Raw genomic sequence first — 20,459 nt, forward strand, 5'->3', positions numbered from 1 at the left:
ACATGGTGGGCATTGAAATCACCGCAAATTAATAATTTATTATGGTTAGTGAAAATACAGTTTATTTGGTCACCTGCAAATGAGTTTGTGGGTGGGTTATATATACTGCATACAGTTAGGTGTTCGATTTTTATTGCAATAATTTCCAGCCGTGGGTCTGCATCCGGGATGGGTAGCTCTGTAAAGGAGATATTTCTTTTAATGCAGATTCCGACACCACCTCCTTTTCCAAAGTGAGCAGGTCTGTCTTTTCTGTAGAGATGATATCCATTAATATTAGGGGAGTATTTAGGAGTTAGGTGTGTTTCTTGTAAGCAAATGATATCCGGTGGGGTTTGTGAGCTTGCTATTAGTTGATTCAATTCCGGGATTTTCCTATAAATTGACCGACAGTTCCACTGCCACACTGTGAAGAACATTAAATTATTAGTGATTTTAGCATGCCCGAGTTTGTTAGAAATCCCATTCTAGAACCTGCTGCATCGGCGATAATTTGAAAAATGTCAATTTCTTTATTTTGGCTTTGAGCGCACGTTGTCTTTGTAATCACTTCTGCTAAAAATGCAAGAAATAGGATTGGGTTATTTATAAAGTGGCCGCTCTCGTCTCCTACGTTGGTTGGTTTCGAGGGTCCGGGTTTTTCCATTGTGACTGGAGTTATATTTATATTGTCATTAGTTTGGTTAGAGGATAGATTTTTATTCAATTGGCTTGTTTGAGTTGTGCTTGCTACAAGAGGAGGGAAGTCCAGATCGTAACTTGGCATTTCTGTATTTACAGCTCTTTGCTGCTTGCAGGCTTCAGCATATGTTAGGTTCTTAGTGGTTTTCATTTTCTGAATGGCTTTTTCTTTCAAGTACTTGGGGCAGTTTTTAGAAATAGCGACGTGATTTCCACCACAATTTGAGCATTTTACTGCTATACTTGGGCATTCGTCATGCTTGTGTTGATCACCGCATCGGAGACATTTGGTTTTAGATCTGCAGAATTTTGCTATGTGTCCAAATCGATTGCAGTTGTAACATCTTAAGGGTTTTGGAATGTATTGCGAGACTCTAAATCGTTGATAACCTATTTTTATTGAGTCTGGTAGTGATTTGCTATTGAAGATTAATAATACAGTAGTAGATGCAATTAGTTCAGCCGATTCAGAATTTCTTTTATTAAACCTTTTAACCGACCTTATGTTCGCATCCTTCAGCGCCGCAAGAATATCTCCATCCTCCATGCCGAGAGGAACATTGTATATTACTCCACTTGCTCCAGGTGGTCTTTTGGCGTAGGCGGTGATCGGAATGTTGATGGTGTTTCCATCCGTCAGTGTCTTTGTTTTGAGGATAACCTCTATCTGGCTTGGGTTTGCATTTATCTGAAGTCCTCCATCTTGTCTTGCTGAGCAGGATTTGTATTCGCCTATTAGATATTGCAGACATCGGTCGATCAGTATCGGCGAATACATTTTTAATGTTTTTTTTTGCTCTCCCGGCTGGTTCAATTTCAATATGACTGTAGTAGTATTGTTGCCATTTTCGTCTGGGTTGTTTTCCGTTTGGTACTCCTCTTCGGAATGCATTCGTTTTCTTTTTAGAGACGGCGTCTCCTTCTTGTTTTCTGGGTCGTCTGTCTCCAGTTTGGTTGAGTTGTTTAAAATTGAGAGCTCAAATTTGTATTTCAAACTGCACCTTCCTTCTTGTTCTGCACCGCGCAAAACACTTGCTTCTCTGGGCAATTCGCAAGCAAAAAATCGGCTATGCTTACTAGAAGAAATCTCACAACCTTCCTCTAGCTTGAAAACTCTAGAATCGCCAAGTAGCTTCTGGTTATTCCCAATGTCTTCGCATGTCTGTTGTTGCGTTCAGGGTTGCCAGATACTCAAGCTATAGTAAGGCCAAATCCATTATAAAATAAGGCCAAAAAAGGCCAAATTTTTTATTTACTTTTAAGGCTAAATAAACGCTAACAACTTAATTGAAATAATTTTTTGAAAATGCCATTTTACGATCTAATATGACAGATAATAGTTTAGCATTGTCAGAGCATAATGACCGGTTCGTTTGCATAATTTGATTAATGAAAAGTTACTGTAGTAGCAGATAAACTAGAAACCATTATTACTTCAATTTATGAACAGTGCTATTCGGAACATCTAGCTAAGCAATAAGCATGAATTTGTCTTATTGAGTATGATATATGTATCAGGGATGTCTACAACTACAGGATTGGAAACTATTTTCAGTGCTATACATGACTACAGAAGAATTATTAAAATAAAACACTGTTTGTATCAACTAAAAAATGTATAAAATTCAATTTTGCAATAACAATATAAAATATAGCCTTCACTCACATCAAAACTTATTTGATGTATAGAAGTTTAAAACCACGAATCTAAAAAATCAAAAATAAACTAATGCAAAGATTCCCTGTCGTTCTGTAGCATTTTGCTTATTGCAAACCGGATCAGAAGTAAACGTGGAGTTATAGTTAATAAATATACCATATAATAGGTATATTTGAAAAGCCAAGAAAAAGCCAATTAGTACTCATTAAACATACACATATAAAAAGTGCACAACCAAATAGTGTCCCACCGAACTTTGACTTCAGCGACAACGCAGAAGCATAGTTAATGAAGACAAGCAACTAGAAACTTTTCTAGTTTCGGCTTCAAAACGAAATTCGGTCGGACACTACAACCAAATATAAGGTAGAAATTACTGCTCGAATTGACGCAGACCGAATTTTTTTTTCCTAAAGAAAATTGCGAAAGATAAAATTAAGCCAAAAAAAGCCAAAATTATGTTGGCTTTTTATTAATTTGACAAAAAATCGATGAAACATGAAAAAAAGCCAGAAAAAGCCTAATTTTTCTGGCTTTTTTTATTTCAAATTTTTTATTTAAAAAAAAAAGCCTAGCGAGTTGAAAAACAGCCAGATTCTCAAAATCTGGCTTCAAAAAAGCCAAATTGGCAACTCTGCCTATGTCTCTACTCACTAATTAAAATTAAAACAAATAGACTACTTCTAGACATGACATTATTTTCAACTGTAAAAAAACTGTTGGATTGGTCCATCAATGTCGCAAATTTAAAGTTTTGACTTCTCCATGCATGCGGTTGTACAATACACAAATTAAATTTGTTGGACAAGTGAAATATTTAGGTATACTGATTGATGATACCATCAGTGATGACGCAGATATTAAAAGGCAAGTGCGATCTCTTTATGTCGCTGCCAATCAGCTTAGGTCCAAGTTTGGAAATTGCTCTACCGAAGTTAAAAATGTAATGTACCAATCATATTGTATGCCAATGTATGGTTCGCAACTATGGTGTAACTATAAAACTTCTACTTTAAATCGCATACGAGTTGCTTACAACGACTCATACAGAATTATCCACAATTTGTCGAGATGCGACAGTGCTAGAGTGTATCAGGTACAGAACGACGTGTTAACATTTGATGCTCTATTAAGAAAAAATTGTTATGCATTTGTAGAACGTTGCAAAAGATCAATTAATCCACTTTTGCGCAATGTTATGTTTTCTGATTATTACTTTAATTCTACATTTTATATTCACTACAACAGTATTTTGTACGTTGTTTGATGTAGCCTGCTTGATGTTGTGTTAGTCTGATATTTTGTGTGATGACTGTTAAAAATTTAAATTCTATGGACTTTGAGTCTGATTGCAAATAAATAAAATAAATAGGTCAGGCTCTAAGTGATGATAAGTGATACTTTTATATTACAATTGAAATTGAATTTCCTTAAAATAATACTTTCTAAACCGGTCAAAACTTGCAGCCATAAAAAGGGCCAAATAAGGCCAGATTTTCTGGCCTTATTTGCATCAATTTTTTTTAGGCCAACTGCAATTTAAAAAGGCCAGTTTTCTGGAATTTGGCCTAAAAAAAGGCCATCTGGCAACCCTGGTTGCGTTGATTTGATGTTTAAAGTGCAGCTTGCTCTGAACTGAGCTAAACAATTTAACTATGTTGAAATAATGTAAAGTATAACAAGCTTACAGTATATTATGTTTTCTACTTCCACTCAAAAGCTGTATCGTAGCCTATGTTTGCTTTTACGTGATGACTTGCATGTTGCATTGATTGTTTTTCCGTAATCGCTTCTTATCCTTAAAGTGTAAAAAGAAATACTTTAAAAAATTAAATATAACAAAACATCGAGGTCTGATGTAAAATCATAAAAAAAAGCATAAAATTTTGATGAAAAATCATAAAAAAATCATAAAATAACCAACAAAAATCATAAAATTTTTGACTTTTTTGGCATAAAATCATAAAAAATAGGAAAATCTTGAGTGAGACCCCTGCATCTGGCAACTCTGCAACGAGAGGTGCTTAAGTGCTTTTATCAGGGTCTGCGTATTGTTGCTGTTGTCGTATTATTTACCATGCATTTTTATGAATTGTTATGTTAGGCAGTTTATGTAGAATTATTTCAACAGAATGACAGTAGTTTTTGAACGTATTTTGGAAGTGAAACAGCAATTACACGATGCGTTATTGTAATTTTAATACACACAACAATACCACTAAATTATTACACATTTTAGAGTATAAAAATATCTTTCTAATATAAAAAGAGTAACTGCTAAAGTTAACAAATATAATTTTCATGAGTTCCTTGAAAAAAATGGTTGTAAACGCGCTTATGAACTAGCCTACAGTATTTAACAATTAACAGTCATCACATTCATTTGCAAGTGTGCAAAAAATATTGTGTGAAAACCAAATCTGCTAGGCCTAGGTTTTTGAAACTAGAAACAGTCAAAAATAGACCACTTGCAAGGCAAAAAAGCTTGTTAATTTTTTATAGATTTTTATTTGATTGATTTTGTGAAGGTTGCAAGAGGAATATCGGGATAAGGGATAGAACTTGTACATGCGCTTTGTGGACACAGAAAAGGCGTTTGATACAGTTCTAAGAAGAGTGATGGAATGGGCGATGAGGAAAAAAGAAATACTAGAGGCACTTGTGCAAGCAATATTAAGTCTTTATAATAGTGCAAGAACAAGAGTTCGAGTTGGATCTGCCCTCTCAGACGAGTTTTTGGTGAAGGTGGGTGTACACCGGGTGGCGACAATGTCGTCCCCTGCCGATGTCGTACCCCCGATGTCGTACCCTCATACATCGGGACGCGCAATAATATACGCCGCCAAAAAATGCTTCATATGCGGCGCGCTGTTGGATTTCAGCTCGAGCGTCAATGCCCATGTCGTCCCTGGTGAGTGATCATGAATCACGCTGCCGAACAGACTTCATAATGCGGCGGGCTGTTGCATTTCAGCTCGAGCGTCAATGCTCATGTCGTTCCCAGTGAGTGATTGTTATGAATAACGTTGCCGAAAAGTCTTCATATTCGCTGAGGCGTAGGCCACAAAAGTAGAATTGCAAAAGTAGGCTATTACATTTTGAATATTTATCGTGGTGTTTGTTGCGTTATTCTTTCGGTTTGGTACAACTTGTGGAATTAGTTGATGAACAAACAAAATATTTTAATTTCAAAAATAAAAATTAATTTCCAGGCTAATTGTTTTTTTCAAATGTCCTCTAGCCAGGGATAATTATTTTGTTACTGACGAGTGCACAGTTCTGCACAACCGAGTGAACAGTTTGTTTATTTATTATTATTTCTTTAAAATAACATAACCTCGGACACGGTAGCCTACTGCTACGAGTGGCGTATCTATGCAAAATGGCGCCCATGGCAAAATTTAAATGTGCGCCCTTTTTAACAATTAAGTTAAATATTGCATACAAGTCCTTTATGAATAAATCATGAAGAAAATAAATGTATTATTGCCGTTTTATAATGTTCAAAGGCAGTCACGTGAGATTGTTTTGTCGTGCAAATTTTGTTCTCTCTGCGGAGCTAATCAATTTGATAGAATGCTGCGCTATTGTGATACGTTTCAAACAACCATAATTTTTACCTACATTTAAATAGACAAGAAAAGTTGAACATTTGGCAACAGGGACGACATCGACGTGGGACGACATCGGCAGGGGACGACATCGGGGGGACGACGTGTCCAGGGGACGACATCGGTGGCATTCGTGTACACCAGGGTTCTGTCCTCTCTCTTATTTTTGTCATTGTACTTGATGTGATTACCGAATGTGTAAGAGAAGATTTATTGATGGAGATACTATACGCGAATGAATTGGTTTTGTTGAGTGATACAATGGAAGATCTGAGAGAGAAATTTGAGAAGTGGAAGGAATCGTTTCAATGTAAAGACAAAGGTTGTAAGTGGAACGGAAGGGGAAATCACAATGAGCAAAATTTGACGAATATTGACCCATGTGGTGTATGTGGAGGAAGGGTGAGGGTGATGGCAAATTCTGTTAAGTGTGCGACATGCAGGAAGTGGGTGCATAGAGGATGTGCAAAGATGAAGAGAGTGACATGCAGATCCGGGGATGGTTTTGAAAGTGAAAGATGCAAGAAGGTTGAAGAAGGAATGGTTGGTCCTGTTGAAAAGCTGAATAACGAAGTAGAATCAGTGAATGCCTTTTGCTATCTAGGAGATAGATTGAATGCCAGTTGTGGTTGTGAAGCGGCAGTGACTGCAAGAGTAAAGTTTGGTTGGGTGAAATTCAGAGAGTGTCGAGAGTTGTTATGAATGTTATGTGGTAGAAAATTTCCGATGAAAATGAGAGGAAGAATTTATACTAGTTGTGTGAGATCTGCAATGCTGTACGGAAGTGAGACATGGTGCTTACGGGAAAACGAATTGGCGATTTTAAGAAGAACTGAGAGAGCGATGGTGAGAGCAATGTGTGGTGTGAAGCTGGAGGACAAAAGGAATACCGAAGAACTTATAAACTTGCTTGGATTGAATGAGAATGTTGATAAGTTAGCGAAAGTTAATGAAGTGAAGTGGTATGGGCATGTTTTGAGAAGAGATGAAGATGATGTTTTGAGAAGAGCGCTGGAGTTGCAAGTGGCAGGTCATAGAAAACAAGGAAGACCCAAGAAAACGTGGAAAAGGCAAGTTGAGGAGGAAAGCAGCAAGGTGGGCTTGACAGAGGACGTGTTAGACAGATCGATGTGGAGGCAGGGTGTGAAAGAGATTGTGGCACTTGGAGGTGAATCCGGCCACCCTCGGTAACGGGGACATCACCTAATTAAAACTGGACTACTACTACATTTATGCAGTAGCTGTAGTTACCATATGTGTTAGAGACAGCCTTTGAGACTTTGGTCCTCTTGGTACTCAAACATAAAGCTTGCCATTTACCTTCATGCCTCTTTAACACAAGGCATCAGCTAAGCTAGTTTTATAGCTTTGTAATTTGTAGTTTTTAGTTTTCTGCATCGACTTATGTGGCGTGTTTGTGTAGTCTGTGTGCAAAGTTCCATAAGACCTAGGTTTGACAGAACTTTGGAAGCACTTCTTTCTTTGGCAATCTTGATGCAAAGCAGCTGTTTCAATGATCATGTTTTTTGCTCCTCATTTCCAATTTTTACTTCAGGTTGCCTCAAATAACAGCAATAAAGATCATTTGTTTTATTTTACATGAAGATTTCTTATTTTCTTTCCATGTTTTTACACTTGTGACTTAAAAGTAATACAGTTTTTCAATTGTGTTGAAATTTGAGAATTTCTCTTGATGAATTTTTGTTTTCCAAACGAGGGTGTGACCACGTTTGCCAAACGATAGTACAAGCGATCTTTCTGCATAACTGTGTGCTATAGCTCACTAAGTCAAGTTTTGTTTTTGCTTAGTGTGTTGTATGTGCTAGTGTAGTTTGAAAGATTGGCTAGTCAATTGTATTGTATATACCAGGGCTACTCAACTGGCGGTCCGAATCCGGACCTTCTGGGTGTTGAAGGTGGACCTCGGGCTTCTGGAAGAATAACCTCATTGCCACATTTTAGGGCCTCTCTAAACAGATTTCCTTTAGGGTAAAGCAATTTTTTGTGATTATCCCAGGAGCTGGGGGCTTTGTCCCCAGACCCCCCAACGCTTTGACGTCTTCTCATGTGCGATCCACACAGCTACACTACAAAGAAACACGACATATTTTTTTCATTTTTATTTCTTTGTTTCCAAGTCGTATGCCAAGTCGTTTTTTCTTTTCTATTTCTTTGTTTCCAAATCCAAAGTCGTATAATATACTACCTGAAAAGTGTTTTGGTGCTCCTAGCCTACTGGTTGTTTAATTTTCGTGGTTGCATATGAAATATTCACCGGACCGCAAAAATATTCAACTTGTCAAAATGGACCTTTGCTAACATTAGTTGAGTAGCCCTGGTGTACAATCTTAATGGGACTAATTTTTAAAGAAAAACTCTTATATCTATGTATATTTTAACCTTCTAAAACTTGAGAAAGCTTTACATTTACGAATCAATTTTATTTAGTTTCCAAACCTACTTGTTTTATTTACTGATTATACCGTATCTATTTTAACTGTTTGGGTTTACCGCTTTGTTTGCAACAACTTTGCGACTGTTTAACGTACATACATGAAATTGTGTTCCTCGAAAATATACGTTTGAGCATATGACATTATGCTTTAGGAGTGACTCAAGGAAACTATATCATCTGAATTGCTAATCACTGTGTATAGCCTACTACCTTTCGTTTATATATAATATGATTTTAGATGGATATGGGAAGTTAGTAAAAAAGATTTTTCTATGAAGTTGATTTTATTTACCATATGACTTTCTAGATATCTGTGGCTGTTACTGCTATATTTAGTGTTGTTGCCTTCTAAAGTAATTTATACAATGATACAGTCAAATGTTAGCAATCTTGCAAGTGGATCATCAAGTGTATTTCAAATTTCTCCTTTGGAGTGCTTGAACTATGGAAATAAAATACCAGTTTGTGATGAAAAGTTTGCAGTTATTGTCACAGATGTGGATACAAATACAGGCTGTGATAAAATGTTTTCTTATATCAAAAATCTATGGGATACAGCAAGCTTTCGAGCTTATACATCTTCCAGCGAAACGTATATTACTAAATGTTTGTACGAAAAAACAATAGTAAAGTTACCTCATCTTCAGATTATATCATCCAGACAGTCAGCGGCTGATAATAAAGGGTGGAAATGCAGTATCGCAAAGGCCAATCAAAACGAGATTTCAAACTGTTTGGAGTACATTTTTAACAATGTTCAATCAGAATTTTCTGATATAGCGTCCATAATTATTGTCAGTAATGGAACCATTCCTTTGCATAAACTAATAAATTACACTTCAGCAATGTGTTGTTTTCAAGAGAAAACAAACTTGCTTTCTTTATCTGCTATATTTGGCCATTCTTGCATATGCATTTTATGTAAAGGAAAAACTACACTTGATGTTGCCAGTGGGCATGAAGGGGAATGCTGCGGTATCATTCCATTTGGAGAACCTGTAAAGGTAACAACAACTGGTTTGCACTGGAATTTAAATGGTGATATTCTGGAATATAGAAATATGATTAGCACAAGCAATAAATTGGATGGTTCAGGAAAAGTTACTATTTTTTGTGAAAAAAATGTTGTTTGGGCCATGGATATTTTGTGTGATCATGTATAGAAGTTAATAGAACTTGAGATTTTTTGTATGTTGAGTGATTCTTTTCATGCCCGTCAACATTGTGAAACTTTACAACTATTCCACGTTTTCTATGTTTGTTGTTGAATCAAAAGATGTAGTCAGAATAGAAACTGGATATTTTGTTGCGGTTTATGTATGTTTAATACATTGCTGAGTTGATTAAACCTTATATTTATGACAAGTTATAGTTACCATATATGGTAATCATTAAATCAATCAAACATAATATCTTGTACTCAAGCCAGGGATATGTAAAACAGAGGGATGTGCAGGCTGTTATTACGTCTGACAAAAGGGGTTTTTGCACTCTGCAGCTCCAACTGTTTTCACTTTGGGTCTTTTGAAAGATTGGATGCGAGACGACCCCCAAAAGTCAAATTTCCTCTGAACTTCGACTTTTGCACTGCGTTGAATAAGCAACTCATGAAAAATTATACGCGATTGATATAGTTCAAGTTTACTCTACTGATATTTGAAATGTATCAAAAGATATCTTCATATGTTTTCCTTTCTTGCCGAAAGTGTTAAAATCTTGTTCCCATGCGTGAACATTGGGCACTGATAGGTTGAGGTTAGGCTACTTTTGACATATTGCAATATTTCATCTGAATTTTAACTTCGATGTATTACTGTATATTAGGAATGGGGCAAATAATCTTTAATAATCAAATAATAATCTTTCCCCGTTTATGACTTTTTATCAGCTGAAAACTATATGTGAAGTAATGCTGTGAACAACACCACAAGAAATAAAACTGTACCTTTGCTTGTTGCACAATGCACACCTTAGTCAAACATTTGACTAATACTGACGTGGAAGAACTACCATCTACTAAACAACCTGAATGATAGTCTTTTGCAAAATAATTTTTTAAACGTAAAATTATTGGGGTGGTTGTCTTACCCTTGGGATCATGTTAACTCTGCAAACAATATTGAGTTCTAGGCAAGGCATCCTGTTTCGACCAGATTGAAAGTTTTGTCAGGCATTATTTTGTACTTTAATCACTATTGAAACTGTCTGACACTGACCTCATTCTAGGAATATCAAATGCCCTAATGTTGAGTTGTTTTACTGCCAACATATGTGCAGTGTGCACTATCAGTGGATTTCATTACTTCAGTGCCATATATTGAAATACACTAGTAGGCTATTAGCAATTGTCGTAAAAATCTGAAACCGATCAGCTTTTTGATCATCATATATTTGTGTTTTCATATCTCAGACAGGGTTTGTTTCAAATTGCTACGAGTTTGCCTATATGGCGACTTTTCAATGTCAGGTTTTGTACTAAGTAATTGTGATTTTATTTTTTTATACTGCACTGTACAATAGGGTGGGGTGAAAAAGTACTAATTTTGGATTTGAGCATTCTCTCGCAGATATTTCTTGTGGAGGTTTGAGAAAACATCACACAAAAAATTTCAGCGATTTTTGACAACAGGAACCTACCCACTTTTTGAGTTGAAATTTCATAATATTTCAAAATATCCCTAAAATTTCAAAGTTTTTTTCGCATTATTTGAAGTTGATATAATATTGTAATATTTCTTTTATACCTAAAACTATTAGTTTACTTATGTGTTTTTCCCAATATGGGGCCAATAGATGCAAATTAAAGTAGGGAAATGAATCATAAAAAGTGTAAAAATCTTGGATTTTTTCTAAAAATTTACCAAAGTCAAAAGTTACACTATCTAGTGTTGTATAGGCCAATAATTCCCGCATTCAATAGTTTCCTCGTCGAATAGGGCCTCGTCGAAAAGTGCCGCGTCGAATAGTCGTTTACCCTTTTGTGATTGTCTGACAATTTGATAGAGACGGTCTTCTTCTTTCGTTTGAAACTAGATCAAATTTCAGGGCAGGTGGTGGAGAGCCAGGTGAGTGTAGCTTCGTCCAGCGTTGCTATACCATGCGTTCCATTTGGTGCCTTGTTAGATGGGACATTCGAGAACGACATGGTCAGCAGTTTGTTCCTCCGCTCCGCATTCGCAGGCCGATGAGGGAGCCAGACCTCACTTGTGCATGTTGGAGTGGAAGCGACCGACTCCGGTTCGGATTCTTTTGAGCTTGACCCAAGTCGGCCGTGGCAGGTCCATACCAGGGGGGCGCGCCACCGGGTGGGGTATAAAACCATGTAGTTTGGTGTCGGTGGCGCACCACGCTGCTTTCCAAGTATCTTCCATGAAGTGTGCTGCGCTGATGGCATGATCGCTGAATGGATGTAGTAATTCATCAGCAGCTGGCACAAAGGGGTGTCTTGACTTTAGTTGCCAGGGAGATTCCTGAGGTGGGATGTTGAGTTTTGCATGGAGCAAGTGGTTAGGATCCCCCGCCCGACAAGCCAGGTGTATTATGGCTCCCTTTCGGCGGAGCTCAGCAGGTTGGATGCCTGCAAGGATTGGTAAGTACTCTGTTGGAGTTGGGCGCAGGCATTCAGTCTTCAGTCATAGTTCGCAATGCGTCGTTGATTGGGCTGTCGATGAGGCGGGTGTGGGCACTGCGGCACCAGGCAGGGGCGCAGTATTCAGCAGTGGAGTGAACCAGAGCCAGGGTTGCAGTGCGCAAGGTGTCAGCACCTGCACCCCAAGTTGTGCCTGCCAGACGTCTCAGCAGGGCGACGCGAGATGTCAGCTTTTTGCATAGTAACTGCAAACGGTATGTGAGTGACCTGTCAAGTGTAACCCCAAGGTATGTTGGTTCTGGGCAGGGCGGCAGAATTTTGCCGTTAACGGTCACTTTCAGGTCACGTTTTGCCTTCCTGTTGTTGAAATGGAAGACTGCCGTCACAGTTTTACTTTCGCTGAGCTTCAGTTTCTATTGATGAAGGTATCCAGATATGGTCGTCATGTCTTGGCTCAACGTCGTTTGTAATGATTGCCAGTCTTTCGCAGAGTACAAGATGGCCAAGTCATCAGCATATGCATATTTGTCAGATGTTGTTGATGGTAGGTCGTGCGTATAGACGTTGAAAAGGAGGGGAGCCAAGACTGATCCCTGTGGGACACCGTTTTTGAGTCGCCGCAGTCTACTTGGTTTTCCGCTTCCGGTGGCAAGGGTAAAACTCCTGTTGTGGATGAGTTCCATGATCATTTTGACCATGTGCCTGTCAGGGAGTAGGCGGAGTAGCTTGTAGACTAGGCCACGGTGCCAAACAGTGTCATAGGCTGCTGTTAGGTGGATAAAACAGCCCCCGCTTTCTTTTTTGCCGAGAAGCTCTGCTCAATATCATAAGTTAGTAGTGTGACTTGGTCTACAGTTGACCTCCGGTGTCGGAAACCAACTTGTTCTTTGGGAAACAGTGGGTCAATTATTGGTTCGACACGGGCGTAGATCAGTCTCTCAAGGATCTTGAAAGGGATGCAGAGCAAGGAAATGGGGCGATTTGCATCGTCTAGTGGTTTGTTTGGCTTAATGGCTTAGGGATCGCGACGACCAGAAATCTTCTCCATACTTTAGGAATCTTGAGGCGGCGCAGGCAGGACGACAGGAAATTGCATAACCAGGACTTTAGAACATAACCAGCGTGCATGATAAGCTCTGGACATATCCTATCTGGACCAGAGGCCTTACCAGGTTTTAGGTGCTTGAGGGAAACATTGAATTCGTTCCGTGAGAAGAAGCTAGAAATGCTCTCCTGGTCTGGTGTGTTGATCTCCCAAAGCTTTGTCACTTCTTTGGTAACAAACCGATCGGAGATATGGTTACACGGCTTATATATCCCACTTTTTATTACCTGCGATGCGATCTTATTAGCAGGAATGGGACATTGTCGGGGTGATTGTCTTGATCGTCCCGTAAGGTTATTGAGTGTGCTCTACGCTGTATGGCTTGAGTGCGAGAGATTGGATGGTGTCTTGTCAGCGTTCTTTTCTTTTTCCATCGAGTCTTTCCAGAAGAGCCTTGGCGGCTGAGGGTGTTGTTTGACCATCTGAAGAGCTAACAAAAGATTGGTAGAGGCGCTCGCACTCTGCATCCCTAACACGGAGTGTAGTTACTTCTACGACCGCAGCACACTCTGAAAATGTGATAATGGCAATGCTTGCGGATGACACCAGAAAAGTTCGAGAAAATGCTGTCATGGCAATATTGAAAATTCGCAATGGGGCAAATATTGGTGATAGATCGGTTCGGAAGTTTGTTGTTCCAACGATAAATTATGAGGCCAACCATTATTCCGACATCACCGTATATTTATGTTATGAACCTATCTTCACAACCACAATTACATCTGATTACATCATCTCATATCGTGAAAGCAAAATAGAAGTGAAAAGCTATCCAAACCACTCCCAATCAGTAGAAAGAATTGTGAAAATGGTGACTGATGCATCGTACAAAGTGTGTGGGTTTGATAGAAGACATGGATTCATCCGTGCTGGTATAGCTTCCAGGAATCTGATTCCTGCTGCAGATACAAAGGCGCACTACAGCCAAGCACATTTGTAGATACTGTTAACACTAAAATCAAGTGCTAGTATATTTGTGTTACAATTGAATTAGTGACTGTTGAATCCAATTGATTTTGCATGACTGTCATTTTATATTCCCAAAACTGATTTTAAAATGCAATGGTATTCGATTTTTGAAAAAAATTGCATGTTTTTGCAAAAAAATTAAAGCAATCGAATCTCAAAACCTAAACAAAACTTGTATTAGAAGCTAGTCCAAGTCATTATTAGTGCAATGTAAAATAGTATATTGAACATAGCCAAAAAAAGTGTCTTTAAAGTTCTATTTTCATAAGCATATGTTTTGCATATTTTTCGAAAAAGGCAAAATTTTCAACCCAAAAAGTGGGTAGGTTCCCAAGGTCAAAATTTCCTCAAATTCGGTTTCTGGTCGTTTTATGTTGTTCCACAAGAAATATCAACGAGACAAAGCAAAATTTTTGGTTCACCCCACCCTACTGTACAAGCAAAGTGCTTCAGGATAACTATATAATTGAAATTTTAATTATTATTCAAGTATTGAACTGTTAGTGCTCATTTTTCTTCATTGTTGTGAAAGTGATGTGATTCTCCGATGCATGGGCCTATTATTGTAGATAATCACAGTGACTGTTCTAATGTTATATGACATCGGGAGATAGGCAGTGAGAGCCATCATGCCTTGTCATATGAGTTGACAAAAAACGTTATATATAAAGCAATAAAGTGTTTTTTTACAATATATTTGAACACTGAACAGCCCCAGAATGCAGAAGAGCTTTGTGAGTTAACATTGTGAAATCCACCTATGCAAGGTTTTCAAGTTCAATATCTTAATAGCCTACTTTAACAAAAACTTTGCTTATGCATCAATAAATGCGAACGTTTCATCATTTTTTAAATAAAATTTCCTCAAATGAAATATCTTCTGATAACCCACAACAATGCTTGATATGAAGGACTCGGTTACATGTCTTGTAATACAAACGAATTTATTTTCATACGAGTCAGTTTAATCATAAACAGCTAATTTAGCTGTTTTTGATTGAACTGACTCGTGAAAATAAATTCGTTTGTATCGCTCAAAAGAATGCTGCTTCTGAAATTTATTTATGTGCTTAAGGTTTTGTTAAAATGAATGATAGGATAATCCTGACTCAACCTGACGTATTGCGACCATTCAAGTTCTTAGACTGTTCTAAAGTCAAGGACTTCATTTTAGTTTTGTTAAATCAGGAATGGCTTTCACCTGTTGCATCATCCAGTTTATACTTCAAGCAGTTTGAATTTCTGTGGAACAAAGCATCATTTAAAGCAAGTGTGGATGGTGGAACCAACATTTTGCATGAAATAAATAAATGCGGTGATTTCAAATTTATACCTAATCTCATCTCTGGTGACTTTGATTCCATTCATTCAAATTTACTTCAATTCTATGAGTCACGAGGTTCAGAAGTGGTGTCCACACCGGATCAAAATCATACGGATTTTACCAAGTGCTTACAAATATTGGCTGAAAAGTACAAGAATAACTTGATACCGAGTGAAGTTGATAACGTGGTTGTCTTGCTTGGACATTATGATCGGTTTGACCAGGCAATGGCAAATATTTGCACTTTATTTAAAGCCAGAACAATGCTACCTTCGTTTATTCATGTAAGCCTAGTGACATTAGACACTTTTTTGTGTCTTATTCCTGAAGGAGAAACTATGGTTGATGTGAACATACCTTCACACTACCAAACCCCGGAATGGTGTTCACTACTTGCAATATATAAGCCAGCTGTTGTTACAACTACTGGTTTAAAAGTCGACCTGGCTAAAGAAGTTTTAAAAGCTCCAGCTTTTCTACCTGATCATCGTTATTTGGGCACAACTAAAATATTGAAAGTCATCACTGATCAGCCGTTGGTACTGATAATCCCTTTAGAAAGAGCAGTTCTCAAGTAATCATGATCAGGCATAGCAGAATCAAATATTTTACGTGAAGCTTGACCTTGGAAACCAAGCACATGAACAAAGTTGCGTTTTAATTTCTATCAAAGCCTATCCAGTTTGAATGGAATTTTTTTTGAAGTTTATTTTGTGTCAATTATTTTTTTTTTTTATTTGCAACTTAAAGGATTGACTATGTTTTCTCATTGTTGGAGTGTATAGGTTTATGCGCTAGCACACAGGCGCCTTCATCAATGTAACCTAGCCTATAGCCTATATTCTCCGTAGTGCGATCAACACGTCTCAGATTAAGTAGAGATTTTCTTGTATTCACACACATTCAATACTTTGTAACTTGCGTCGATTCAGTTCATGGAGATATTTAGCGTTTGAGTGAAAATGTTTTTACTTCACAATTTTGTGCGTTGATAACATGATTGCACAGTTTCCGCTGTTTATTTTACATTGGGCTACTAGCCTATAGGCTACTAAGCTCAGTGAAATGTTGGAGGCTATTGTCATTGCATTATTTGTTCACTTTAGTGGTCATTGAATCATGAATTATGCAGCACTGCTGAGTATCAACTTTGGCCGCACGTATTCTATGCTGTGCCAAGTCTATTTCGATAGAATAGGCCTACTCAGCTTGCGAAAAGGAGTAGTGAAAAGTTTATGACCTACTATGTGCATTTTTTCTCATCGGTAAATATTGGAGTAAAGCAGGAGTCCGCAAATAGTGGGTTGCGACCCAAATTTGGGTAGCAAAACTATCCACTCTGGGTTGCAAAATCATTTCATCTTAGCGTAGGCTACTAGGCTATTAGTTCAGTACAATTCGATTATATTGACTTCGGCTTTAGTGATATTTTACTATAGTGACATCTATTGCAAAGTCTCGTTCGTTTTGAAACTCAGTGAAGTTCTGCTGTAGTCACATTTCGCGACAGTGACACTTTTTAGAAGGTCTATAGCATTTTTTCCCAAACCCCCCCCCCCCCCCCTGGATAACGAACACAGTAGGCTATCAAACGCCTCCCTTGACAAAAAAAGTAAAACCAAAGTTATTTTCCATTCATCACAACTTAAAGTCCGACTCCAATGAGGTTGGTGCAAATGTCATCAGCCTCTTGATAGGCCTATCGGGTTCCAGTTTGGATAGGAGCAGTCTTAAGTCTCCCCGTCTAACTACGTGAAGACGATTTCTTTTATTCTCCAGAAGCGTTGTCACGGCAATGATAAAAACTTTGACCCGATTCCACATGTGAGGGTAGCCTATTTCTCTTTGATTTGGTTCTGTAGCCAGAACGATTGATACGAGATATTGAACTTCGGTTTGACTGCAAAATCGCTTTGCAGTGTTCCTCCTGAAGAATTCCATGTTCGGAAATATCAAAGAATGGGTCGATTATATCCAGTCATGGATTTCTAAATGGAATAAGTTACATCCTGGAATCGAACTACCATGCATTTGTGTACTTCTTGAAGATGATTGCTGTACGTCCAGTGGTGCCGAAGTTAGTTGAGGATTGGGGGGGATGAATCAAAATTTTATCAAATTTTAGACGATTTTGAACATTGGGGGGAATGCATACTTTTATACACAATTTTAGTGGTAGGCTACTGGTTTTGATGAATGCAAAATAGCAGTAGGCTACTGCTATTAAGTTTATTAAACAATCACCGGACCTCGGTAAATTTGCTGCTAACAGCATAGCCTAATATACAGACAAGAAATCACGGAGATAAAAGTGCTCTTGTGAATGATTGCTGTAAGATTAAGAAACAAGTAAGGGAACGTTCAAATATTACGTAACGCCTTCGAGGGGGGGTTTATGCAAAGCGTTACGTTAGCGTCACATTGGGGGGGAAGGGGTTCAAGCAAAACGTTACGTAACGCTTTCGAGTACGGAATGGTAGTTTTTTGTGCTGAATTTGTAGTGAAAAAGCGTTACATGGGGTGGGGGGGGATTGAAAAAAGCGTTACGTTGACGTTAAATGGGGGAGGGGGGTCAAAAATTTGGAAAAAAAGCGTTACGTAATATTTGAACGTTCCCTAAAGAAAAATTGGTACCTCAAGCTGGATTCGAACCTATGACCTTCCAATGAATACTTAGTTTTTCCGAAAAAAAACCCAGAAGTTATACTTTTCTTCTTGCCCTTTCCTTCACTAGGCCTACACTTAGTGCACTATAGGACAAAGTCACGAGTCAGGAGACTGAAAACAATCGAAGCTACAGAAGAACATCTGCAAATTTATGACAAAAATAAGTTACTAACTTTCAAACACATCACAAGAACTTGTTATAACCGAACATATTGCGCATTGAAAACTCATTAGCACTGTCATTTATGCTGATGCCATTAAGAATATTTTGGTGAATGTTGCAAACAATGCTAGCATTTAACCTTCTGTCCCAAAGTATTTCTCAGCCAGGTTTTCAATCTACAAAGATTGGAAAACGACCTCTCACAAGCAGCAGAGCTCACCGGGAAAATTAAGAGGATCTTAATCAGCTGGAGTATTTGAGAATAGAGAGGTTTAGGCTACAATGCCTGGTAAGCTCTTTTAGCATCGTACAGAGATTTTGCTCCTGTTGCCTTTCTGAATGAATCAATTTGATAACTCATCGATTGTCTATTCAGCTCTGGATAATTTTTGACCATTTCAGGAACTAAGCCGGTCTTCAAATTCGTGCAAGTTCTTTATACTTTGCCGAATCGGAATTCAGGCTACTTTCAAACCGTTCGGTCAGTTCAGAGATAACTCTGTCCATGAACTGATTGTAGCCTAAAGTATTTTATAATGCAGTTGAGTGTCTGTAGTAGCTGCCATCGAGCCTCCACCCAATCTTTCAGGGACTCTTCTTTGCCATAGTGCTCGCAAAGGCGTGATAAACTTAGCAGCCAGTTTTTCTGGAAGGGAAACTGCATTTTTGTAATTATTGTTCTCAAACTCCAAATCACGATATTTCTCTCGAGTGATTTTCAGGGTCTGAAACAGCTCTTCACAAAAGTCAATGTCAAGCTTTTCTCCTAGCAACGTGATACTAAATTGCTCTATAAGTGCCAAAGGCTTCAAAATCAGCACAAGTCCCAAATATGTTTCTGCAGTTTCTTCATTACTGCAGTGCAGTGGCCTGGTTCAACTCGTTCTTAATACCTTCAATGAAGGTCCTTCATTGTCTAGCGTCAAATCCAAGACAATTGAAAACTGTGATCAAACATCAATAAAAGAAAAACAACAGCTATTCGAGATGCTTGCATACAACTAAATCGAAGTACAACTTCATAGCAAATATTTTTTTTTCTGAATTAGTGGGGGGGATGCTGCCAAAATATTGGGGGGATATATCCCCCCATCCAGTGGGGGTACGGAGGGGGGCCATTGGGCCATGCCCCCCCCCCCTTAAAATGTTTTAGTAGTTAACGACATAGATTAAGGCATTTAATATGTTTTGCATTGCTCTGTCAAAGCAATTACTGTAACAATGTTGTTTTATAGACTAAGCCAATACGAAATACATGGCCCAATCCACCTACCCCACCCCAGGTATGCCAATGTAGCATAGTGTTCTGTAAGCCTATTATAGTGATTAGTGAGAGAGAAATGGATAAAGTCTAAACTAAAACTATACTGGGATATCATGAAGACGTCTGAGATATCAATGGCCAGTGGCATAGCCAAAGGGGGGGAAGCTTGATTCGAAGCATCACTAAACCCATGCAATTGATATGAAACAATATCATCCGGACTGCACACACCAGAGTTTGCAAAATACCATCTCGGTAACGAAAAATCCTTAAGCAGGTCCAAAGAGCGAAGCCACGATTCCCACTCTTTAACAAAGCTATCAGGGACCTCGGTGTCCCAATCAAACTTGTCTATCGCCAATTGCTGAAGTATAAGGCGTGCTTTTAGAAAAAATGGCGCTCCAAAGCCTAGCGGATCAAAATTTTGTCCAAGCTGACTGAGCATACTTCGGCGCGTGTGTTTAGCTAAGGGCTTTAAGGAACATGCGATACGCATCTCGTCAGACTCGGTTTGCCACACACAACCCAATGTCTTCGCTGATGGCAAAGTCATATTTTCAGTCTGAAAGTCAATGCCACGAATCAAAGGTGAAAGCATCTCATTATCCAAATTTGACAAGACAATCATAGCCTCCTTGTTAGCACTCCACTTACCAAGTTTAAACCCACGGCTATCAAACAAAGCAATTGATTCATGAGTGATTTACTGAGCTTCCTCTAAGCTATCAGCCGAAAATATAAAATCATCCATGTACATATTATTTGCAATATTGCAGAGAGTCAATTCACCAGCATTGCTGGGATTCTGCTCGATCATTTTCTTTATAGCCAAGCAAGCGATATACGGGCTACTCTTTATTCCCCAAGGGTGTACACAAAAACGAAATGGTACCATCCTACCATTTTCAAGGTCATCATCTTCAAACCACAATATACGAAACAAATCCCTTTGCGACTCAGGTAACTTTATT

At 38.3% G+C, this 20,459-nt stretch overlaps 2 protein-coding genes across 2 annotated transcripts; one reads left to right on the forward strand and one right to left on the reverse strand.

Annotated features, from left to right (window-relative positions):
* Window positions 1-418: 418 nt before the first annotated feature.
* Window positions 419-1,459, reverse strand: LOC145769106 (uncharacterized). Its single transcript, XM_082580700.1, has one exon. It carries the CDS (start codon window positions 1,457-1,459, stop codon window positions 419-421), a length of 1,041 nt encoding a protein of 346 aa, XP_082436826.1.
* A 10,921-nt stretch (window positions 1,460-12,380) lies between these two features.
* LOC145768574 (thiamine pyrophosphokinase 1-like) lies at window positions 12,381-16,546 on the forward strand. The gene has a single exon (XM_082580099.1). It carries the CDS (start codon window positions 15,157-15,159, stop codon window positions 15,970-15,972), a length of 816 nt encoding a protein of 271 aa, XP_082436225.1. The 5' UTR covers window positions 12,381-15,156; the 3' UTR covers window positions 15,973-16,546.
* Window positions 16,547-20,459: the final 3,913 nt, after the last annotated feature.

The sequence above is a fragment of the Aplidium turbinatum genome, chromosome 4 (genome assembly GCF_918807975.1).
Source record: "Aplidium turbinatum chromosome 4, kaAplTurb1.1, whole genome shotgun sequence".
Classification (NCBI taxonomy): Eukaryota; Metazoa; Chordata; class Ascidiacea; order Aplousobranchia; family Polyclinidae; genus Aplidium; species Aplidium turbinatum.

Excerpts from the sequence above, each read along its gene's own strand:
- LOC145768574 (XM_082580099.1), top strand. The coding sequence starts at position 15,157 with ATGAATGATAGGATAATCCTGACTCAACCTGACGTATTGCGACCATTC.
- LOC145769106 (XM_082580700.1), bottom strand. The coding sequence starts at position 1,459 with ATGTATTCGCCGATACTGATCGACCGATGTCTGCAATATCTAATAGGC.